General features: G+C 42.7%; 1 protein-coding gene across 1 annotated transcript; it reads left to right on the top strand.

Annotated features, from left to right (window-relative positions):
• The first annotated feature begins 1377 nt into the window (after positions 1–1377).
• nxph2a (neurexophilin 2a) lies at positions 1378–25191 on the top strand. The gene is made up of 3 exons (XM_063887705.1): positions 1378–2233; positions 2352–2501; positions 22380–25191. Exons 2-3 carry the CDS (start codon positions 2457–2459, stop codon positions 23124–23126), a joined length of 792 nt encoding a protein of 263 aa, XP_063743775.1. The 5' UTR covers positions 1378–2233; positions 2352–2456; the 3' UTR covers positions 23127–25191.
• The last annotated feature ends 606 nt before the right edge of the window (positions 25192–25797 follow it).

The raw sequence follows: 25797 nt of genomic DNA, 5'->3' as shown, positions 1-25797 counted from the left end.
TTCTCCTGCCGCAATTACTCAAACATGTCAGATTAAATGTAAGCGAGGCTCTAACCTCTGACATGGTGCTGGTTTTTGGATTGGAACAGTATCAAATCGGTACAATGGTCATTCTACAGAAATGATCCGCTTTGATCTGACTTTATATAACTATATTATTTAAGATTGCACTGTTATATGCTTTTTTAAGGTAAGTAATTAACAAGTTACACTTTAGATTACATTTGGTACAAAGAATCCAGGTTGCAAAATGACCGATGGGTCTTTATTACCATGAACGTTTAGTTTAATGTTTTTAATGTCCTTATTGACTTATTGGAAAACGAATAAATGGAAAGGAAAGATAGCGTGAAAACCTTAGAAGATAGACATGGGAGCGCCGACATGAATTGATATTGAAAAATAAAATGTGTATGTACAGGTCAAAGTACAACTTTCATTTTTTAAATTTGTATTGAGACATGTTTACATGCTTTAATGTTCAAAAAGCTCTTTATTTTTCTCATACTGCCTGTGCTGTAGCAACTCTTTGAACCCTCTGTATGAAACCAGAGCCCAGCCTGCTCTGATTGGTTAGCTGGCCGGCTCTGGTCAACTGCCTATAGATGTCTCGCCTCTTGGCCTATCAGGTACAATATGTTGGAGCATTAGCCAATAGAAGCACAAGTGTAACGTTGTGATCTCACCATGTTACATAAGTAAATAAAGGAGTCCAATGGAGGCTTTTCAGGCAGGGTATAGGGGAGTGTGTGGGAGAGAAACTCCCTCTGGATTGAACACAGGGATTTCAGCCATTGCAGAACATTACAGGAAAATACAGAATAGAAATAACCCCCGAAAAGGGCCCCTTTAATATGGATTTGGTACTGAAACCTTGAAATATGTGCAATTCAAATTAAAGATTTGAAATGTTGGTGATGTTATAATTGCACCCATCTACTACTCCCATAGAAAGGATGGCAGGCACTGCATTAAATCAAAGGTCTATTGTGGTGTTCAGTAGAAAAAATGAAAAATAAATAGTATGGAGATACCTTCACACTGAGTTGATACTGACTCAGTGCTGCAATCAGCTACATTTTGTTCTGAACCGCTCTTCTAGTGTTTCATTGTCTCACCTTTATATTCAGCCTGCACTGCCTCAGTGCCTGTAACGCAAGTCTTCAATCACTGGACGTTTGTCACACAGTCGCTAACGTTTAAATGTGTAGAGTGTTTGTATTGATTACAAGCGGCAGATAACATCAAATAGGATCATTTCTGCTGCAGGATGTTACCTAGAGGTTTAAATATGACCTGATTAACAATGGCTCGGCTGCAACCACATGATGGTGCCAAAGTCACATTAGTCTACACTCCAGTCTTGTCCACGGTAGAAAATGTTATTGCTCATTTTGTACAGCCATCAGCACAACGTTTGACCTTTTGCATGCACTGTGTGGTCAGAAGTGTTGTCAGCCAGTTCTCAAATGTATAAAAAATCACACACCATTGTGTTTATAGTGCCATGATTGAAACAGTCCTGAATTCATTATGCTTAACAAAAAAAGTTTTGTAAGCAGAGTAGACCATATCAACATCTCAAAGTGTGCAAAGCAATCATGGCCGCGTTTACTCTGATCCAACGAGTAGTCATTATTAAAACACTCATTGCAACCTATTATTTTTTTAAAGGCGAGATTAACGTTTAAAGGGTTAAAATGTGGATGTGTGCTGAACAAAAGCTGATAACAGTGACATCAAGCCTCTTGTCTCACAGACGGAGGGAGTGAGACTTCAGAGGTAGGTCTTTGATCTGACTCTCTGCACGGATGCGCGCCGACCTTGGAGTCTCCAGACGCGCAGCGCAGGATTTTGCGCACTGAAATCAAGTCGAGCTGAAGAGAGTGCACTGCTGCCGGACTGACTGCAGTCCTGACACCGGGATCCGGGCTCACTTGGCTTTACTTTACCGCGCATCTCGTCAATGTATTAACATTACTCGGGAGTAGGGGGAAACATAGTGCTCGGTTAATTTCGGTTTGGGCTCGATTCATAACTTAGAGGAGTTTACTGAATGTAGCCGTTGTTGTAGAGAAATCCAAGTGTCCAGCTGCTAAAGGAAAACTCACTGAATATCCCAACAGACGGAGACGTTTTAGAGGATTTTAAGACTCTTTCCCGACAGTGTATTGAACAAGGATGATTGCGACCGCCTTACACAACTAAGTGAGGTATTACATTTCAAAAAACGGTAAGGAAAACTTTTTGTCTTAAAAATAAGATTCAACAGTCTTCGAGATCATCTCCGAGTTTTATATTAGGGTTATAAGTTCATTCACGTTGTGCATTTTTTCACTTTTTTCTCGCAGGTGATCACAGCAATGCTACAACGGCATGTGCGTCTGCCCCACTCCAAATCTCCCAGAGAGGATTTAAGCGCCGCTCATTTTGAATAAGTCGAGAAGTCATCGAAGATGAGAGCTCTGCAAACATTCCTGTTTCTGTTCCTCCTGCACCAGGTGAGCTTTGAGATGACTGAATGACATACACCAGAGTATGTAGAAATGGGTCTCTGACTAAGAAGGTTATAAAGAGAAAGTTAAAGACAATAGGTAGGCTACGTAGCTTTGTGCAGCTTTTTAAATCATTATCTATATTGCTGCTAGGTTTTTTTCCGTCTCACTCTCATGTTGACATATTTCCATGTATGCTGTGTATATTTTTGTTCTATTTGGAAGTAACTTCAGATATGCTTTACATAGTTTCCTGCAGTGTTATATTTATTAATCACCACATATTGCGAGATTACATTACTTACAATTTCAATAAATTCCTGAAGTCAAATTCTGGTTGATACAGCCATCAGCAGAAAATGTGTTGGCTGACATGAGCTCCTGATTATTTCTAACACTATAGGCTTGATTTGTGTTAGTTAATTAATTTAATACATTTCCATAAAACCTTTTTTTAAGATTATACATTCTCAACATATTTTAGGATGAAGGATAAATCATTACCTCCACAATTAAAATGATATATTTGCAAATATTACAAATATTTCAGAAACACAAATGAGTTTCTGAACTGATGGATTCAAATTGATTGATTATATGTTGCAGACTTTTTTAAAGGCCATACTTTTCAATACCAGGCGGGTAATTTGCCTAATAGCATCTCAATGACCTTTTGCTTAGTGGGAATTTTGACTTTTTAAAATATAGAAAACATTCAACTCAAGTATATTTGTAAAAAAACATTCACATTGCAGGTTAATGCGAGCTTAATGCTGATTATATTATATTTGACAATTCTGCAGTATTCGTAACGGAGACATAGAGTTAATGTAGTTTTAAAATCATTTTAGTATTCACTGAAAATGAAATAACATCTATTGACATGTCTTAAGTCAGTTATTTTTGTTATTTTTTTTTATCATTGAGAGTTTCTATTTATTATGTTATAAGGTTACCTCTGTTATTTGGCTTATGGCTCAACAAAACAACATTCATTTATGGAGCTTTATTCCATTAAAGTTATTGGTTGGCAAATAATTTTCCTTCATTTCGCCTTCAGGCTTGAACAAGGTTCGACCTCTGCGTTGAACCCTGGACACCCGTGAAGTGTCTTTAACCGTACTGAAATTGACGCCATAATAAATACAATAATAAAATGACAACCTAAAATATTATATACAAATTGGAGAACTCACATGTTTGCTTGTACTTTTCCTCCTTAAGGACTTCTGCACTGTGATCAAATCAAAAGTCCCTGTGAATTTGGGTGACCTTATTAGTATTTAGCAAAGATTAATTGCCTTTAAGCTCCTTCACATAATCTTTCTGAAGTCTAACTCTGTTATTATTGCAGGAATAAACTCTCCAAAAAGATCAAAAGCCTTAAGGAAATATGAAGGTTTTATCCTAAAGGCAGCTGAATATAGTGTGTAGGCTTTATCATGATCATCCTTTGCTCCACGGACTCTTGCCGTGATCAGACCTGAGCAGGAAAATGCCATTTGATTGAAGGCGTTCTTCACATCTTTGCTATCGTCAAACAGGGCTTCTTTAAAGATAGCCCTGAACTGAGCCGATGCAGCAGCCAAGTGCTGCCTGCTCCGGCTGCTGTTGTAATCAGCCATATGCCTTTTGGGAGCTCTGCCTCCAGAGAGGGAGACAGGCGGCCTCCCTGGAGGGGCTCTCTTCATATGCCTCAGCAGCTTCCCTCCCAGCAGACCCACAACTGTATCATTAGGGACATATTGGCCATTATCAATATTCCCACACCTTCAAAAAGGGTTGAACATGTTTAAATACCAGGATAAAAGCATGAAATATGCAGCAAACTTCCGTAGCTTCCTTATCTTAAAACATTCTCAGTATTTGCTTCATGGGATAGTCTACTGTAAGGATTGAGGACATTTAGCAAAGTTGCATGGCTAGATTAAAAGCCATGGCGTCCCAGGATGCACCTCAGACAACTGAAACTGAAGGGTCTTTATTGTTTTAACTAGAGGCTTCACAGTCTGTTGCATAATCCTGGCTGCATCATCCAAAACAATGACCCTTCACACAACTTTTTTTTTTCCTCCGGCCCCTCACACAGAAAAACACCCAGAACATGAATCAAATGGTGAAAAAGTAACCCCAGCCCTAGCATCTGTGCCGTACCCCAGGGACAAATAAGAGGGTCAAAGCCATCCTGGGAGAATCCATTCTTCCTCATGACATCTGCTGCAGTTATCCTGTGTGCAATGACAGCATAACAATGTAGATGAAGATAAAAACATACTTGAGAGCCCTGCTCCCTGCCATCTCCCTCTGCCCTGCAGATTGCAAGCGGGGATTCTTTTTTTTCTTTTGCTCGGGATTAGGAACGAGGAGACGTTGAAAAAGTCTATTACGCCTTTGTATCTTATTGCCGGGGTTAGAGCTCTTTGGTAATGTTATGTCATGACAAAGCGTCCATGTGGCCCGTGCCAGCAGGATTGGCGGTATTAAATGCATATCTACCCCCCTGCGTTTCCGTGAACGCCGCCCAGGGTTGCACTGAGCAGGGGCCGGGGCCAGCATCCTGTTAGAAGGGTGTGAAGCATCAAAGAGACAAAGCTTAGCTGGTTCCTCGTAAGCTCAACATGTCTTGTCCTCTGGATCCGCTGCTTGCTCGGAGTTCATCCTTACCTTTGATGTGCACTGATTTAAGGGATTACAAGTCATTTCCCAAAGGATTTAGCCTTCATTTCCAGTTATTTCTTCATTTATTAACATGTAGCTACTTGATTATGTATCTGTTCACTCATCAATGAAAGTGCAAAAACCATTAGAATAAGAAAGCAAGAAGGGGTTTGGTTTTGGCCACTAATATATTTGTAAATATCTGCCTTGTTTTTGTTTTTTTCCCCTGCTCTCTGTAGTGCTGGCGAGACAGTGGGGCTGAATTCAAAGTCGGAAAAGCTCCGGCAAGGACAACAGTTTTATCCCTGTCTTCATAACAAAACACAAATTCTACATAAATTCCCTCTCTAAGGGCTCTTTAACCCTCTTCCCCCTTCCCCATGCTCAATTAGGTTTGCTTTTATTATTTATTTATTGTATATTTAAAGACAACTAACACTGGGAAAAGTAATAAAATGTACAGTGGGGGGATTAGGAGCAGCTCTTTAATCTCACGCTTCTGATAATACTGCATGGGCTGATTGATTAGTTTTTCAGGAAGCTTATGTCAGAAAAACCTAATCCGTCTTTGGATTGTGCCAGCCTTGTAAGGTTTTCCGTGCTGCCACTTTATCATGGCGGCGAATTACAGAGCTGCTGGGCTGTGATAAGGTCCTCGTCTCTTTTACAGACCCCGTCGCCCAACCCCCTGCACCCTCCCCTCCTCTCCCTTTCCCTCTGGACAATAAAAAAAATTGTGTTTATATTCTTCACATCCCTGCTCTGCCTGGTCTTCACATCAACCTCTCCCAGGATTTGCCTTGTAAGAAAGAGAGCAAAAAGCACAAAAAAAGCTTAAGTCTTCAAAAAGCCACCAGAGAAATTGGGAGGGGAGAGAGGAAAAAATATGCGAGAAAAATGTCAGGCGGGCTGACAGAAATTTCTGTGGAAGTGATTAAACATGGATTGACGGAGTGAAGGAGGGCTTGTATGCATGTGCTGCCTTCTAGGAATCATTTTGAGAGCTTACATGGTGCTGATGTGTATCTGTGCTCATATTGGGGTCACAATCTCTCTGGCCAGAAGGCTTGACTAGATAATCCCTCATAAACAATACTGTCTGTGGCATTTGCAGTCCTCGGCCTGCATGTCGTCTCGGACCTCTGAAGGGAAAGGTTGCCATTTGTGCGCGGTAAATCCTTCAAATGTATCTCGCAGGTACTACAGGTTGTATTGACTGTATTGAGCCCCGCAACCTATTCCTTTCCCAATCATCAATCATAATTGTGTGTGTACTGGCAATAAATCCACGATAAAGGTCCCGAAATGACAAGAAAGAAGTCCCAAATGATTGAGAGGTGTGACGCAATTGCCCTTTTGCATTGACAATAACCATAATCTGGCTGCTGGAAGGACCATTAAAGACTTAACTCAAACAATTATGAGCAGTGTGATTCCCCCCCGCTCCATGATATGATAAAGTGTAGTTCTGAGCGGCTCTTTTACAGCAACTCTTCCCCACTGCGGTGCAGGAAACATTATGTTTAATACGATTTTAAGTTTCCTGATCTTGGTCCAAAGCTATGAATTGTTATGGTCGATGTGCAGCCCGAGGCAGCGTTAGATCTGGAGGATCCGCTACCTTATAGCATTGTCATTACCACTCTGCAGGCTCAGAAACATCCAGCGATCTCGGAAGCATAACCTCGCTGTATCCACTGCTGTGCTGCAACAAAAGAAGGGCGGAGATCACTTCATATTCAGCGGGGGTTTTGTCTGTTTCATGTTTGGTGACTCATGGGTGACATGTCATTTCCACCCATGAGGAATCTGGGTGTATCTTTTTTTTTCTTGAAGAAATCAAATACGGCAATAGTCTTACAGCTGTAAGTTCTCCATTTGGGTTTGACTCTCGATCAGCTGCGTTTTCTCTTGAAGCAAAGTTGCTGCCGGTTCCCCAACACTCTGACATGTAAAGTTCTTAATTACCACCTTGTTTGCTACTTTGAAGGCAATCTCACTACATGTCAGAGCTGGGGAAAGTGATTGACCTCGTTAACTAAAACTCTGTTGCTTTCCTGTAAAAGGCAAGGTGCGACAGAATAAGTAGAATAAATCTCCTTTCTGATTATTCTCACTTTTGCATTTATTTCCTTTGCCTCTGGGCTTTGAGGCCTTTCTTTTCAGCTTGTCATTTCCAGCCCTAACAAAGCACTGTCAACCCCCCTCTGTCTTTGTATATTTCTTGTGAAGTACCTGTCTTCAGAGCTACTCTGAGAGAAAGGAAAGCAACGTCTTCCCCACTCCCGTTTCTTCTTCAAAGGGTGCCGTTTCTGTGAAATCAGCCGAGGCGCAATCTGCTTTGAGAACCGAAACATTTGCTCTGTCAAATTTAGTGGACGTACGTTTGAGCAAATCAAGCGAAAACATTTCTGAATAAAACACCCCGTATTATTCGCAGAGTGGATTTGAAGAGAAGAACAAACAAAAAAAAATTGAAGTTGTCACATGAAAAGCTCAGTGAGAAAAAACTCGCAAAGAAATGATGATTGTGTATTCCTGGGATGAAAGCGGAAAGATTAATAGTGGAAGCTTGAAGTATTCATGTCAGAATACACTAAAGTATTAGCTGAGGAGTTTTACAAGCATGTTCCTCTTTGTCGTACAAAGTAGGTGTTAAAACGAACGGATGTAACTACGGTTCTATGAATCCTGGATGACCGCCAGAGGCAGTGCTTTAGCACAGGATATATTCCGTCTCGCGCCTGCGCAGGTCGAGTATTTATAACAACAAAGTCACGTGTGACCTCGTATGACCCAGTTCTGGTATAAGTTCCGGTGTCATCTACAAGATCAGTCTTACAGAATCTTCTCACGGAATCACGGGATTCTGAGCGACGAAGAAATCTGGCGGTCATCCAGGATTCATAGAACTGTAGTTACATCCGTAACTTTCGTTCTATTTCATCCTTACTGACCGCCAGAAGCAGTGCTTTAGCACTGGATGACTTATAACAACAGAGTCGCGACAATCCTGAGTACTCACCTCATAAAGGTGTAGTAGAGGAACTCGGAAGAAGAACCACACCCAATGGATGGGATGTGGCAACATTCACTCTGTAGTATACGGAAAATGTGCTCGGTGATGCCCATGAGGCCGCAGCACATATGTCCTCCAAGGGCACCCCTCTCATGGTCGCCGATGTTGTGGAGACACTCCTGGTAGAGTGGCATTTTATTCAAGACGGTAGAGGACGGGCAATGCCGTCCACGATCCAGTGGGACAGGCGCTGTTTTGTCAAAGCACAGCCCTTCCTAGGACCACCGTAACAGACAAAGAGCTGTTCAGACCGCCGTACGCATGCGGTAGCCTCGACATAAGCTCTAAGGGCCCGCACTGGGCATAATAGCCTTGAATCTTCTTCCCCCTCTCCAATTGGGGGGGGGGGGTCGAATCGTGCCAGCTGGATAGGCCGATTAAGGTGTGAGCGTGCCAGCACCTTAGGGAGGAACACCGTGTTTGGCCACAGTGTGACGCCTGAACCATCGGAATTCCACCTCAAACACAAGCTGTTCACCGACAGGGCATGTAGTTTGCCTACACGCTTTGCCGAAGTGATGGCGAGGAGAAAAGCTGTTTTGACCGACAACCACCATAAGGGTTCATAGGCAGTCCAATACTGGGGGCAGGTCCCATGTAGGGGCCCTTGGGGCCATCGGGGGACGCAACCTCCGAGCTCCCTTTAAGAATAGGGACACCAGCCTGTGGCTCCTCACTGTGTGGTTGTCGACCCCGGCATGTTCCGCTGACATAGCAGCCACATACACCTTCAGGGTAGAGGGAGACCTGCCACCGTCTAGGAGAGACTGGAGAAACTCCAGGATAGTAGGCACCAGTGGCGGTGCGTCAATAGTGGGCGCTTGGGCGCCGCCCACCCTGACTTTTTGAGTTAAAAAACGTTATATATACAACATAATTGAAATAAGAAATGTACCGTGTTTATGGGTTAAATGTGTATGGGAGACCACTGTCAAGAACCGCTAAAATGTGTCCGGACATAATATATTGCCATTCGCCTTTTCTGAGAATAGGCAGGTCGGCTACCGTCCGTGGGCGCCGATAACATGGGAGTCTATAGGAGAGCTTATACTTTTCTCAGTCATTTTAGCAAGGATAGCTTTTCATTGGGGGATGAAACTTAGATCTGTGGGCGCAAAGCCAATGGCATTGTTTCTTAGTTCAATGTGACATTCTTAGATACGCGATTGGACTATTTCGGCGAATCAGCATCGTTATCATTCCCTAACCACAAGCGTAAAGAGCAGCACCGTAGCTAGCTGAAACTTAGATTGAGTGAATATGGCAACATCGATGGCTGAGAACTCCGTGCAAGCTCTACTTAAAACACCGTTTCATTGACTATCAGATGTCGAAAAGAAGAAATTGAAAGACTTGGGACCCGAGCGTCCGGATTTAAACATTCAACAGACGACCACTGATCGCGGGAGATCCTACACTCGGACTTTCTCCTCAAACTTGTATGCTAAGCGGAATTGGTTAGCTGGTTGTACAGTGAGCAATGCCTTTTTTTGTTTCCCTTGTCTGTTATTTCAAAGTCCTGGGACTGAAACACTTTGGACTACAACCGGGATGAAGGATCTAAAGCACTTCACACAAAAATGTAAGAAGCACGAATGTGGCCGCAGCCACCTAACCAACTGTCTTAAGCTAAACCTCTAAAAAAGTGCTATTTAAACCGTGCCGCCCAACTGCGCCCCCCCAAAAAAAATGTTCACCAGCCGCCACTGGTAGGCACAGAGCAATGTACCGGGTTTTCGTTCCGACCTGTGCAGCAGTCGGAAAACAGCTTCCACCTGTTCATGAGCTCGACGAGTAGACCGTGCTCTGGCATTCAGAATTGTCTACTTGACAGGCTCTATGCAGTCACTCAGCAAATGGTCCGGCCCTCTAGCGACCAAACCCACAGCTGAAGGCGGCAGGGGTCGGGAGGCCAAATCCGACCCCCCAGCTGAGACAATAGGTACTTCCTGCCGGGGAGGTGCCAGGGCGTCTCGCAGCAGAGTCTGTGCAGCAGCAGAAACCAAGTCTGGCCTGTGGCCCTGTCGAAGCACTCGGGAGAAGTGTCGGGAAGATCAGAGGAAGGGGTGGAAAGGCATAGAGAAGAACCTCTGGCCATGTATGGGCCAGAGCATCCTGACCCAGGGGGCTGGTCCTCTCCTTTAGGGAGAAACAGAGGGAACAGTGGGTTGACCTCTCTGAGGCAAAGAGATCCACCTCTGCCCTGCCGAAGAGATCCCAGATGCTGTGCACCACCTCTGGATGAAGCCGCCAGTTGCGGGAGAGGAAGTCTGCGACCAGGTTCCGCTCCCCTGGTAGATACATTGCACGTAGGCTGGTCAGGCGAGGAGCTGCCCACGTCAGAAGTGCCTGGGACACTTCTAGCAACCGTGCAGATTTGGTGCCCCCCTGATAGTTTATGAACGGCGTTGCGGTGTTGTCTGACCAGACAAGCACAAGCGTCTTTCTCAAGTATGGCAGGAAGTGCTTGAGAGCTAGGTGCACAGCCTGTAGCTCCAGCACATTGACATGCTCTGTGCGGTCCTGAGCAGACCACTGGCCCTGAGCTGTCCTGTTCTGCCACACTGCACCCCATCCGGAGAGGCTGGCATCCGTTGTGACGGTCTCTCTGCGGAATGGAATGGAGCCCATGGGCACGCCTCTTGTCAAATATGACCTCATCCTCCATGGGGATAGAGCGAGGAGGCATCCAAGTGGAGGCCATTCAGCCATCTTTGCAGGGGGCGCAGCGATAGTTAGCCCAAGGGAACAACAGCTGAGGCAGCAGTCAACTTGCCCAGAAGGGGGAGGAACAGAATGTAGGGCAACATGTCCCTGCGAAGACCTGCAAACTGCTGCTTGGTCTGATTAGCTTGGACAGTCCGCTCGAGAACCTGCAGAGCGGCTGAGCCGATAAGCTCCCCTGGCTCCACCGGGACAGTATCGGTGCCCCGGCATTGGGGTCAAGGGCACCTGGCCTCCGGTCTCAGAGTCTCGTCAGGGGAAACTATGAAGGAAGCAATGGTAGGCTCAACAGCTGGCATATGGTCAAGGCCAAATTTTGCCGCATCCTGCATGGCTGCCAGGGCTCGGCCATCAGACGTAGGACGGGAGAGAGCCTTGGTGTGCCTCCAGCACGCATGCAACTCCCTCAGATATTCATCGGAAGGAGGGACGGTGAAGCTGGCGGCTGCCGGAGTGCGCCTGAAGAAAGCACTAGCGGGCGCCGATTCTGACTGCCGTACATCTAGCTGCAGGCGAGCCATTGCCATGCGAATGACGGCCCCCATCGAAATGTCTTCTGCCCTCTCCGAGGAGCCACGAGCCAGGGAACGGGAGCCAGCCCCAGAGGCCTGGGAGGGCTGCTCCTTGTTGTACCCATTAAACTGAGTGGCAGAAGCTGCCACTGACATAATGTACTCATAATGTACTCAGCCATGGGTGGGTTGAGTGCAGCAGCATTCTCTGCACCAGCACTGAAATGTAGGGCCACGAGGAGCGATTTCATCTGGGACAGCTCAGCAGCTAGCAGGTCCACCTTAGAGGACAGCTTGTCAGGCTTAACGTTCTTTTTGGAGGGAGCACCCGCAGCCTCTGCAACCTGACACTTACCATGGGTAGGTTGGGCCGGAGTCAAACGCTCAGATAAGGGGTCAGCATCCCCCATCAGTTCCACCTCGGCAAGTCTAGCAGCCCTCACTGCACGAGGCATGATGGTGCAGTTCATGCACGGGAACTCCGAGAGACCCTCCTTCAGATGCAAGAAGGGCTCTGGTTGAAGAGGAGCCATGCAGGTGTTACAGCCAGGAGAGGCAATCATAGCGAAAGAGAAATCTCCAAACTAGTTCCTGCGGGCTGCTACAGCCAGTCTGAGCGAGAGCACTCTGCTGACTGTAAAAAAAACAAAACAGGCCTGGGCTCAGTGTATGCAGTGAGAGGGGAGCAGGACACTCTCTTCACTAGCGTGGTAGTAAATTAGCATGCTAACTGAAAAAAATGTAAGGTAAAAACAAAACAGTAATGCTTTTGAAAATAATGTACGCAACACTCCAGCACCAGGTAGCCTGAGCGAGAAAAATCTGCTAGCGGCGACTTATGGCGAACAAAGTATATAGCAATAATAGCAGCTCTTTCTAGCTGCCTACCAAGTTAGCCTGAGCGAAAGCACTCTGCTAGCGGTGACTTATACAAAGTATATAGCAACAATATCAGCTCTTCACTTAAACGCCCGCCGCGACAGCCTTGCTCAAGGGCAAACTGTGAAAGCGGGACGCAAGTCAGCGCACACTACAGTGAGAGGAGCGCGGGACACTCTCTTCACTGACACAGCACGCCGCCAATCTCGTGAGCACAGCACCAAGTAGCTCGGTGAAAGCACTCTGCTAACCGTGCCAGCAGTCACATTAACGCTAGGAACAGTGTCTCACCGTACTGATGTGTAAACGGCAGGAGCTTCCGCCGGTCCGGTGCTCCTTTTTTTTTCAAAGGTCGGAGCGGAAGACACACAGTTCCCTCTCTGGAGAGAGACAACTCGTCGCAGCCTCTGGAGGGCGAGTAACCCGCAACTCCGACTGACACGGTCACAAGGCTACAACAGCGAAGAGCTTCAAGTAGTAAATCATTGTTATTTTTTATTATTTTGTGTAGCTCAGAGGGCAATACTCTGCGCACGAGAAGATGAAAAAAGACTGATCTCGTAGATCACACCGTAACTTGTACCAGAACCGGGTCAGACGAGGTTACACGTGACTTTGTTGTTATAAATACTCGACCTGCGCAGGCGGGAGACGGAATATATCCAGTGCTAAAGCACTGCCTCTGGCGGTCAGTAAGGATGAAATAGAAACTGGTCAAGAGACTGATAATTACCCTAGTCTAACATACTTTGTGGTATTATCCTCCCGAATTCCTGCTATCAGACATGTGGTGTGTGCTGCAGGTGTCAGGAGCTATAGCACATGGAGTTGATACTCTGACCATGTAAGGGGATTATGAAACTGATGATGCGTTGAAAGGTAACGCCTGCCTAAAAGTGAAGTGTTCAGGGCTTTGCTGCTGTCACATGTGGCAGGTGCTGAGATAACACAAGTATCCAGATTACCTGAAGGCCGTCGCTCTCCTTCTCTTCTAGTGGATCTTTGCTAACACTATCAACACCTGACATCATCCCTGCATTTAAAATGTTCCACACCGACCATCCTACTGTTGCCTGCGGGTTTTGCCGGGTTAAATCCACTTTAATGCATTGAATCCACATTTGATACTCATAAAATTATAAAGATTCTTACTAGTTCTCTTAAAAAGGTTTACGTCACTTGTAAATTAAATAGTTGGCTGTATTTCTACAGCCATGAAATGTACTTTTCTTTCTGGTTATGGTAGCAAACATCTTTAGAACATTCAATCTGGTACTTTTGTTTGTACAATTTTAAAGTTTTTGTCTTTTACTTGAGTATTTGCAGTCCAGTTTATGGGCATATCTTATTATTTTTACCCCCGTTCAGTTGTAAATATTTGAGTCAAAATCTTTAATACCCGCCAATTTATTAGATATGCACAAATACAAAATAAAACTCCCCATTAAAGCGCTTAAAATGTTCCCTATTAAACAGGTGGATTAAAAACAAATGTTCAATATCGCCTAGATCTTAATGCATCAGTAATATTAACCCAACAATGTAATACACTATTATTCAGCAGCAGGGTCCATTCTGCTACATAGCAAAAACGTTAGATGTTTGAAAAAAAATGTGCTGCTAGTTTAATGTTGAATGGAGAAGGATTACTTGATGTTGAATATTGCTACCTTTACTTAATCCACCACTTCCCCCACTGGCTGTAAATCTTAAAATATTGCTTTTCAGTTTTGACCGGAGTGGACATTTGGCTCTTTCTAAGTCTTTCCATCTTTAAAATGATAATGAAAACTTTGGGAGCATTTGAATGGTCAAATTAAGAACATAATTTTAAACAAGCTACAGTCCATATTAAGAAGGGATAAGTGGTTTACGAAATCTTCTACTTTTTATTTGAAACTCAAATATGACACAACGCACCCAAGGGTTTAAAAGTAACTACACTATAAAGAAATACTTTGGCTTGCTGCGGCCTGATATTGAGCAATCTGGTTTCTATAGTGAAGCAGCCAGACGAGTAAAGGAATGCTGACCCTGTGTTTCATCAGTAGCCTTTGTGTTGTGGTTGGGTGTCATGGCTTCCATGTAAGATAGCATTTTGACTCCAACTTGTAGCACTTTCTGACTTTGTGTATGCAAGATTTCAGTTGCAAATTCTACAAAATGACAGATGATGGATTCAGTTTAGCCCGTAGAAGTCAGATGATGCAGATGACATAAAGCTGTTAAGGTGACTTTAGCTGCTTTTTAACACGTATGAAAGAACAGGCTACTTACAGTAGTTGGTATACCTTTCAGTGGGAATGCTATAAAAGGCAATGCTAACACTCTTGAGAATATATGAGGATGCAGCTAAATGTTTTTTGGTTTTTTTTCAGAATTGTTCCTGTTTATTAGGTTATACATTTCTACATATGTTTCTTGCCAACACCAAATTGCAGGAGAGGTAACTGTGTGCATTTGAGTTTTCTATTTCCTCTGGAGAAATGCTCTTTAATGATACTAAATGCTTTACTACAATGACTCAAGCACACATTTCAACCACTATAATTCACCAATGAACGGAAAGGTGAAGTGAGGCCTGGTTTCAGTCAGTGTCTGCTGCCGGGAGGAGAGGAAGGGAGAAAATTGTAACACTGTAAACATGACTAATAACTCACATTGGAGGATTTATGCTAGCCACAGGAGGGTTATGTTACGTGCCGTAATTTATGCTAATCATAGGATATGAGCAGCTCAGAGTGACATGAGCAGTCAGACGCTGTTGCCACAACATGTGTGTCTCCTAAAAACAGATTAATATGTGAGGTTGTAACTTTACGAGCACAATTTGCTGCGTTGTATTTATGACAGGATTTTTTTAAAGGACAGAAAATCCCCATTGGAGTTGTCTGGACATTCATAACAACAATGTATTATTGTTGAAATATAATCATCAAGACTTTTAAAGCATTGTTACTTCTCTACAAGAGAGGTCAGAGGTCATGGACAGCACCAGATCAACAGCTGTGGAGCTCATAGAGATACTGTGCCTGGCTCAAGGACACCTCTGCAAGGTGAATGCTTTAGGAGGTGGTGATAAGAACATAAACCTCATCATCTGGCAGAATTGTTAAAAAATATATACATTTTCAAACATTGGTAATCGCTGTAGAAAATGTTACTTTAATTAAATTGACATTAACTATTTATTTTATTTTCCTTTGCCACCTGATTCATCTTTAGGCTTGCATTAAACTGCTTTAATCATTGCACATATTACAAAGCCCTTAGGCTACGTTTATGCTTTTGTTTATGGCATTGGAGAGACTGATGTTCTTCACCATTCATCGTGAGACAAACATGATCCTGTGGGAAAATAAATATAAAAGGTAATGGAACCAGTCAGGTGCATTCATAAAGGCAGACACATAATGTTTTTGTTGCCGTTAGTTCATTTTTATTGTATTTTTTTTTGTGGAATGGAGTGTATTTGGATCAAATAGAATGTGAAAAAGAAACCAAATTTGCACAATTATTATTCAATGTGTGCTGTTATCAAAGTTGTGTGCAATTTGACTTACAGCTTGTTTTTCGATATCACTCACTTTGACAATGGAATGTTTCCTCACCTCTCTACCTGGGCATCTCGATAACACTTGCACACACATTACATTCTTTTTTTCTTGACAGCATATCTATCCACAGTAAGAGGTGGAGCGGATGTGCTGTGGAAATACCCAAGCGTTGATGATGCTGTGATTATATTAATGAAAACATCATCATGACTTTCCTTTGAGCTTGCCATTTCCTGTCCTCACACCATCAACACTTGTTGAAAATGTTAAGACAGCGAGAAGCTGGTCTGGTGTCAACGCACAGAGGTGTTAACAGGATGTATCACAAGGCCTTTCGAAAGGTTTTCACGACCAGTGCATGGCCATATAAACTATATTTATTGCATTACATCATAATAGGAAAAAGGTTATTATTTCCACAGTGAGGAAACTAACAGTCACAGCACAGTGCATAGAAAAGGCAAAATCAAAATGTGTAGATTGAATAAGGAGGATGCAAGTTATTAAAATTAAATTAAATAAGGACAAAATATTTGAGGAAGTTTATATACTACAGTATATTTACACACATACATACACACACATATACACACATTTAGAGGTATAAAAAAAAATAGACAGAAAATATACAAAAAAATAACGGCCTAAAATGATGACACTGATCCAAACTGTCCAGCTTGGAGAAAAAGGTGTCTGGTAGAAACAAAGTGTCTTATCTACATATTGTAGGTCACCTATACTTGGCTCTCATACATAAAGCTGCTCATAATATTCATCTCAAATTGCGACAAAGAGATTATGAATTCCACCACAAATTCAAAAAGGATCAATAACATCTTAAGCAGGAGTGTTAATATATTAGAGGCTGAGGTCTGCCTCATTCTCACAGAGGTCAGGTGGTAATGGCCTAAAGGATTATACAGGAGGAGAGTAGAAATGCTACACACACACTAACCATAGTCTGCTGTGATTGGTAAGGTGCCCCCGGTGTGGATTTGCTGTTGCGATCCACCACAGCGCTGAAGCACCTGCCATGTGTTTCCCTGGACGGCCTCTGATTAAAAGTGATGGCTCTGGAGCGTGAGGCTGTTCCAGCGATCAGAGCACCAATCTATTCTTCAGCAGCGTGTAGACTCCGGGCTGCCTAAGCGCCTCCAGGGCCTTCTCTCCTGGAACCGGCTCTGGGTGTGAATCATTACAAATGATATGCCCTGTAACATCAGGAGGAAGATGGCTGGGGAAGGACGCAGGGCAGGGGATTGCAGGGTTGAGAATGGTTTTATCGTGAGTGAGTGAGTGAGTGGAGCCGCTTGTCATGTTGGATGCTTGGGAGCAAGAGGCTACATTCAATCCAGCGTCTAATGCTAGCAGTATAGCGGTCGAGCAGCTCTAATATGGCAGGTGTTGTGCTGCAGTAATCCTGAGGAAGTGTTACCGTTAGGCAATGGTGGAGCCGGTGTAATTTCCACGGGACGTCCAGATTTTTACTACGTGGAAGCGCATCAAGTTAATGAAGCCTCAGACACAGAAAATTAGCAGAGAAATGAATTGCACCACCAAAGTGAGGTCAATTTGCACAGATAAATCCATGAAGAACAGTGGAGTGCATCATTGGAACAGCTCTGCTTGCACTGATGAGCAGGTTAATTGCCCATTTTGTTTATTGTGAGGAAGATGCCTGAAACCAATTTTCCCCCGACGCATATCCCGACCTTATGTGCTGGAAAAAACTCAACCCTCGAAAACAAAAAAACAAATCATTTTAGCCAACCGATACGAGGTACTCGGTGATGAGGATTACACACAGAACAGAAAAAGATAAAATCACAGATCATCAGTCAGGGCCACGTGTCAACTATGCCAGGTTTTAAAGAGATTCCATCGACGCCATCAACACATCACTGTAGCCTTGCCCGCGGCCCAGAAACCATCACGGCAGTGCACAACGTCGCCTGCTGCTCGCTGAAAACGCATTTTAATGGCATCTCTTCAGATGATCCAGAAGCCAGATGTCACTGCCTTCTTAATAACTTTCTAGAGGCTAGTTCTGGTCACTGTGGCAATTACCTTTATGTCAGGCCTCTAAAAGATATGTCTACCCATGGGACAAGCGGGCAGCCAGCTCCATAATGCTCATTACAGATGAATGTGGAGGCTGATTCATCCTGACTGTATGTGGGGCTCGCTGCTGATCAGACCACTGTCAGTATTTAAGTTCCACTAATACTTCCAGTATTGATAGACTCAACACGATATCAAATAGCAGGTGTAAGGAGAGAGACTTTACACATGGTCATTCTCTTATTCTGCATGTTTTATTAAGCCAGGAAAGTCCTTAGAACACTATAACTATATAATACAAAAAGTGTTATGTTTCAAGTTGATCCAGTTTGGAGATATGTTTGCACTATAATTGCTTGTAAAATAAGATAAAAGGGTTGGAGATGTATAGATGCATAAATAACTTTTGAGGTTGAGTTTTCCCAAACTTTGACACTGATATACGTATAAATGAGGCAAATTCATGCTGTAAAAAGAATCAAACAATGTTTGGCTAGGAGCTCGTCCTGGACTCAAAAATAGAGTTTGTTTGAGGTGCAATTTGGATACAAAGGATACATGTGAAGACAATACTCACAAGAAAACTCGAATGCACTCTGTTTTAAACAATTAAACTATCTTTATTGTAATTTCAGATCAGCATCAAGCCTCAGTCAGGGCTTTGTGTCCACCAATATTGATATTAGATAAACAATTAAAAAATCTTAAAACTTGGTAATACATTTAAAATATTTTACATTTAAAACAGCCAGAAATGAAACATTGGCACTGTTTCTAAGATATTCTAATGTAATTTTGACAATGTAGACAAATACTGATTAAACAAATATTGATTACAATAAATGTGTGATAAGCTGAAATTGACAGATGATATCGAAATAATATTTGCAACACTGATACTGGGCCAATAATGTTTGCACACCTTAGTCCTTGATAAACTTTTGTTCAGACTGCTATACATAAAATAAATGTGTCAGCTTGCCCAAGATCTCCCTTTAATAATTAATTATTGTATTTCCAGACAATTCTGCATCTGAATTTAAATGGAGTTGCAAAATGTGTAAACTGCCGCTAAAAACCCAAAGTCTATTTACAAAAATAATGAACAGCACTCTACTTACCAGTGTTAATGTAAAATTAGAATGGTTGTTTATACATTAACCAACAGTAAAGTATACAGCAGCTTCAGTATAGTACATTTTTAACGGCAGTAAGACAGTGCTGACAGCATTAAAGTTCACCCACTTTTTGTTTTCAGCTGTGTCACTTCTACACATACACCTTTGACTGCTGTTGTATATGGCTGTAATATCTCTGCTTGTGGGTGTAAGGTTAATGCACCTCTCTGTTTTTGTTTAGGACGTACTAGGAAGAAGCTAACCCGGAGACAGATATCCGCATCAATTTGCCTAGCGCTTGTTGAAATGAGCTCTGGTGTTTTCAGCTCTATAAGTCTGCAGTTATTATTATAATAATGTCTTGTTTCAAGTCGCCCCGAAACGCCTCTAGCCCGGCAGCAGCGATTAAGAAATCTTAATTAAGCTTTTGTAGATTCTCCTTCATCAGACCTTGCCTCTTTTTTTTTCTCTCCACAGCGTTGTGTTATACAAAAACTCAGATTCCTTTAGTGTGTTTTATGGAGACACCACGAGGTGCGTGTTGGTGCATGCAGACAGCGAGGGAGAAGGAAACCAAAGCCAGTGTGTCAGTGCAAGCTTTCAAGTTCCCCGTGCTTTATCTCTCTCGGGGCATTTAAGTATTAGATATCCCTCTGCTGATCCCCTTGTTGTCACAGCAATTTCCCCAGTTGCTCATCATACTTAAACTCCTCTCTCATTTCCATTATAATCACCCTATACAAAGCTCACCTGAGATTTACACTGAAAGACAAAATTTGGTTTCATCCCTTAAGCTGCGCAGCATGACACCCAATGTGTAACGGATATAACGGCTGGGGCTGGTGGGAAGACGGGTGCTATACATCCTATTTGCTCGCAGCAGTGAGGAAATGTTCCTGTTGGGAGCCCGCAGTCCCACGGATTTCAATGTTTTTTAGCTTTAGCCTGTTATTGTGGTGTTGTAAAAGTCAAATCAAATTAACGGCTGCACTCACACGAGGTATTACTAAGTGGCAGTATCCGTGAGGGAATATTGCCACTGGAATTGGTTGATTAAACGACGGTGAATGTGATGAGCTACGCAGAGGGACATTAATACACTGTTGCCTCATTCATCCATGTTTACAGGGAGCAACTGTCTTAATTAAGCTTCGTGAGGGCTGATGGATGGGTCCGGCTCACTGTCCGTGGGAGACGCATTGATTTCACATTACATATCCAGATAGCCGAGTCATTACCTCCTATGTTACTACGGTGTGGGAGTTAAGCAGCCAAGTAGACTAAAAGCTCAAATTATAAGACCTTTTACATGCCGACTAGGAAGCTTTATAGGAATGTGACAAAACAAATCGTAGCAGGAAGACCTAGTTTATAGCTTTGTACACATGTGCCTCAGTTAGGCTCACAGCGAAATTATAATTAGTCTGCAAGTGCAGCTCAGTGAGAACTCAAACAGCCGCTTGCTTTCAACATCTGCTTCTCTCAGTGATCCCTACAACCGGGCCCGGGGAAAGCCGGGACTACTAATTACTAATAAAACTAGCTAAGCTTATTGCCTTGAATTATTAAAGCCTTATCTGAAGTGGACCAGGAATGGCTCCTGAAGCTAAAAAGGCTTTGAGGCACAAGGAGGGATCACAGTTCATTGCTGCGTCTGGATTAGCACTTAGCACACACTTTGCAATGCTACTTTGGAAGCCTGTTTTATTGTAGGGTGCCATTACAAGCCAAAGTTCTAATGCATGGGTTATCTAAGAATAGACCGACTGATGTAAGACCTGCTCACATGTTAAGTCCAGAGGATTTGCATTGTCATGTAATCTGACAAGTCGCTCTTAATATTACAAGCGTTATGCAAATTTATGAGCCTAGATGAAGTTCATCGTTGCATCCAAAATGATTCCCTTTACGCCGTTTCTTGATATTTCACCATCCTTGATATTGCTAGCATCTGTGTAGTTTTTAGTTCTGGTTTGCTTAACTAGTGGAACTGTCACTCATCATTTTGGGTCATAGTTGCAAAAGTGCCTTTCAGTCTTAATCCAAACTCCTTTGACCAACCTCACCCCCTTTCTCTTTCATTCTGGTTACTGTGAAGGATTGCCAACTCTGTGAACTGCACAGGCCTGCCAGTATCCTGGGTCTCCACACACACCAAAGCATCCTTAACATCGTATTAACAAGGGACAGTTTACTGACGTTTAAGAGAGTTTAAGACTTCGAGCAGTGTTTCAACCGTGCAGAAACTTAAATAGCAATGCTTGTAGAAGGGTTTTTTATTCCTGTCAGAAGTTACAAAACTGGAAAGGGAAGCTCATTGTGTATGGCATGGCTCAGTTAGCTTGTGGTTTAAACATAGCCAGTTTTAAATGTTGTTAAAATCTGACGCTATACATGAGACGCTCTGATTTGAGTTTTAATGAAAAGTTGTGGGAAATATTCCTCTTTTTTCTTCTTCTAAACATTAGCCCTCTTAACACAATTTCACCTTGTAAAGGATCAGAATTATGGTGTTTAAATTGTATTTGTAAAACTAAAAACGAGTTGTTGCATTATAAGCAGTTTTTATCCTTGATAAAAGCTCTGTTGTATTTTGAAAAGAACCTAAATCCTGTTTATTCCCTGTTCCTGTATCTGGTAGGCCAAAGAATCTACATTATGGACTCTTGACCAAAGAAACCAAATTTAAAGATGAGTGAATTACAACTGTCAATTGTGGCAACTTCTTTTTCCTTAAGTTTTTTTGAAAGCACAAACTGGTTTCCCTTAATCCATTTTTTTGTGCAAAAGAATCAAGTGGCCCTGCTGAGCTGTTTCTTTTAATAATTTCACTTGTTTTTCTCAAAGACTGAGCACTCCTACTGTAGTTTGATTGAAGTACAGCGTCTGTTTGAAGAAATTGCGAAGCGTACATTTACCAAACAAAATGTTTCGCATGGGTACCTTTGCTGTAGTCCAGCGTTTCCTAAAGTAAATCTTAACATGTGTGACAAGTGGGTGGCTCCATGCCCAATGTGGGATTTTTTCCCCCTTTCTGTCTTTAGTGCTGGAGTGCTGTTTTCTTTCTCCTTTGTGCTGAACTGCTGCTGTGGCGTTTTTACAGTGCAATCAGTTGTCAATCAGAGTTGAATTTACTACGATTTTTCTGATACGTCTGGTGTGTGAAAGGTGTTTTTTGTTCTCTTCAAACTATAACTTAAGTGCATTATGGACTGTTCACCAGCATCAAAAATAATTTGTATTTAAAAGAGGCTTATTGTTGTTTATCTGTCTATCTTTGCTTGTTTCATCTGCAGGTCACATGCAGGAAGGAGCACAGAGGAGCCACAGAGCTCATCGAGTGGGCCGACATTGACACCGAACAGAAAATCTCTCCCACGGGTGCCAGTCCACGGATCCTCAACCCCCTGCGCTTGTTTGCCAAGGGCTCCCCTGGGTTCAAGAGCAACATGAGGGAAATAACATATTTACAGAATATGGAGGACTTCTGGGACTGGTTATCTAACCAGACAGATGCTCAGGGTGCACAGGCCAGAACTAAACGCAGGCCCATCGTCAAGACCGGAAAGTTCAAAAAGATGTTTGGGTGGGGGGACTTCCACTCCAACATCAAGACTGTCAAACTCAACCTGCTGATCACGGGGAAGATCGTGGACCACGGGAACGGCACTTTTAGTGTTTACTTCCGCCACAACTCCACGGGCCTGGGGAACGTGTCAGTCAGCCTGGTGCCGCCTTCCAAGGTGGTGGAGTTCGAGATCGCCCAGCAGTCCACGCTGGAGACCAAAGACACCAAATCATTCAACTGTCGCATCGAGTACGAGAAGACGGACCGCAACAAGAAGACTGCGCTGTGCAGCTTCGACCCGTCCAAGGTGTGCTACCAGGAGCAGACGCAGAGCCACGTGTCCTGGCTGTGCTCCAAACCCTTCAAAGTCATATGCATCTATATAGCCTTTTACAGTGTAGACTATAAACTGGTGCAGAAGGTATGCCCTGACTACAACTACCATAGTGACCAACCTTACTCCTCCACAGGATGATCTGGCTGTTGTTAGTAAGCATCAACCTTAAAATGATGTAAATGTCAACCTCTAAGCTCCCTGTCCCGAAATACCTAAATACCTGAGACACGTTGCGGGAACCTATAATGGGGCACATTCTGGAGGGATTTGATGCATTGTTAAAAAAAACAAAAAACTTTTGTATATAGAACTTGAGATAGTTAGGTGTTCAGGGACTTGGTTTTAGGGGTTGACTTGGGATTCAGAGCTAGCTACCAACCCTGGGTGACTCCTCCCCATCACAACAGCACATGTTCTCTATAAACCACTGGTTTAATTAGCATGTTGTCCAGATGTTTTCTTCAAGGCAAGTCCATAGGCAAGAGGGCCTCCCAGTTGGAAGTGCATAGCCAGCTTCTGCGCTCGTGCATTGATGCCAACATTGATTTCCTCATTTCACTGAAACCGTTATGGGATGAAATATGACAAGGCTTTGAATCGGGTTAATAATTACCATGACATTTCAATTGTTATTCAACACGGCATAAAATTAGATATTTCCCATTTGAAACATTATTACGTTTTGACTGATGAGTCAAAATGATGTGTTCATCGCCCTTTGAGAGTAGAGCTAATATCCATTTGTACTTGTTAACGGAACACAGGCACGCAGTCTATTCAGATTAGCTTGATCAATTTTTCTCAAGTAGCTCTGAAATATGGCCTCACAATCTATAATCTTTCTCTATAGGAACTGGAATAGTCAATTGATTATGTGCCCGTGACAAAATAAATTGATCCAACACATCTAATCCCAACAGCAAGCATAGAGCATAATCGTAAATCATTACACATTCGTATGTAGGTACCCATCCGTGTATAACCTGGCTGCTGCCTTTTGTGCTCCTTATAATGTGTCAGTTTTTCCGCTGCAACCATCACAAGGCATGTGTATGCTAAATTAGTCTGAAATCCAACATCTGTGTTTGCAGGATGCACTTTGAGGCATCAGCCTGTCGAGAGGGCCCCGCAGTGGATTAATGTGTCAGGAGAGGAGGGGGGGAGGCGATAATTGCAGGACAGGTGGATTTAGTGAGTCTGGCAGACAATTATCAGCACTTTGTCATGGTCCTGCCACCAGCCCTGACATTACCTGTCTTTAATAGGCTTTAATTAGCCTGGGAAATTTCATTTACCTAAGACCAAGAGTGGAGAAACCAAAAAAAAAGAAGGCGAAAAGTACAAAATCCGTCTGGAATTTTAATGAGAAGTGGGACTTACATGTGAAAATGTCATACATTTCCCAACTGTACAGCAGGCTTAAGTTGACTGACTTTTGTGTAAAAGTGGATCACATCCAGTCTTGTAGTAAATGGTGAAATGTGCTTTGAATTTGCAATCACTTAAAACCATTTTGAAAAAGGTTCTGTTGAAAACCACCAACCCATGAAATGTCAAAAATTGTGTTTATCGCGTATATCCAGGGTCTTTAGACTAGGGCATGTGCCACCGACTAATCACATGGCAATTATTTCTGTCAATGTTAATTTCTGTATCTCAGCTTTTTTTCCCATCAGCTGTAAATGATCCTGTCACATTATACACAGGGGGAGAGGTGTAAGATAAGGGAATTACTAAATCCCAGTTGGTCTATGTTGATGTTTTAGTTCTACTCCTTTGTGCAAATGCTGTGTATTAACGTGTAACTAAACATAATGGTGTTTACTTATGGAGTAAACAATGTCAATTAATTCCAATTTTTTTCAAGAGAAATATATCAATAAGTATACTGTTCATATTTTTGGTGTTTGCTAAGAGATATTATGTAGATATATGTCTTATTCATAGCTTATAGGTATAGATTGCTTTGATTTCCTTTGCTGTAATTCTTGCAGATTGTATTTTCATTTCCTGCTTGCTTAATCTTGTTTTATCAGTTTCCACTGTAAAATAGAAGAAAAAAAAACACTGCTGTGTGTATAATGTAAGTACAAATGTTCATTTTCTGGAATATTTGATTTAATAGGGGGTTGATTTATTGTTCAAATGGAATTGTAAAGCTCAATTTTGGTTTTTATGGCATTAAAACCTTATTTGAACTTGGCTCACAGCATATTGTCACACTGAGTCCGCCCCCAGTATGTCGGTGCTCACAGTTGTCTCGTTTCATTCCTACAAGGACTTCTCAACAGGATAAACACGCCATTTTAAGAGGTACATTTCAGTGTTGCTTTTTAATGGGCAATAAATCTGTGTCCACAGGCGTGGATGATACCAGAGGTACACCTCAGGGAGCACATCCATTTTGCTGTGGCCATCAGGGACAGGGGTCTTTTCATCGCTTCCATTACTCTTATCTGATCAGGGTGAGGCACCTACTCCTATAGGCATCGAGCCACGCCAGGCTTTCCTTACTGCACACATCCGAATGCTTGAAAACTAAAGAGGAATGCTAACGTGCTTTCAGTGGTGATATCATTAGACACGCAATTAACAAATTACTTTCAATTTGTTAGCTAATTGCCCATGTCAAACACTGATCTCACAATTAACACCAGTAGAAAAATGAAGTCATTTTAAAATAAAATGTACTAAGAGACGTTAGTATAAGCCTCTTGAGTGTTATTTGTTGGTAGAGTTTAAACCATTTATAGTCAAGATACACTTATTTCAGTGCAGCAGGCTAAAGTTCGACTACAAAGGTAAATGC

The sequence above is a fragment of the Eleginops maclovinus genome, chromosome 7, assembly GCF_036324505.1.
Source record: "Eleginops maclovinus isolate JMC-PN-2008 ecotype Puerto Natales chromosome 7, JC_Emac_rtc_rv5, whole genome shotgun sequence".
Taxonomy (NCBI): domain Eukaryota; kingdom Metazoa; phylum Chordata; class Actinopteri; order Perciformes; family Eleginopidae; genus Eleginops; species Eleginops maclovinus.
Note: the sequence above shows the minus strand (reverse complement) of the source record. Positions and strands in the feature narration are given on the sequence as shown.

Bases quoted from the DNA above. Each gene is read 5' to 3' on its own strand.
- nxph2a (XM_063887705.1), top strand. From the start codon at position 2,457: ATGAGAGCTCTGCAAACATTCCTGTTTCTGTTCCTCCTGCACCAG. The intron at 2,502-22,379 runs GTGAGCTTTGAG...TTTCATCTGCAG, and splicing joins TTCTGTTCCTCCTGCACCAG to GTCACATGCAGGAAGGAGCA.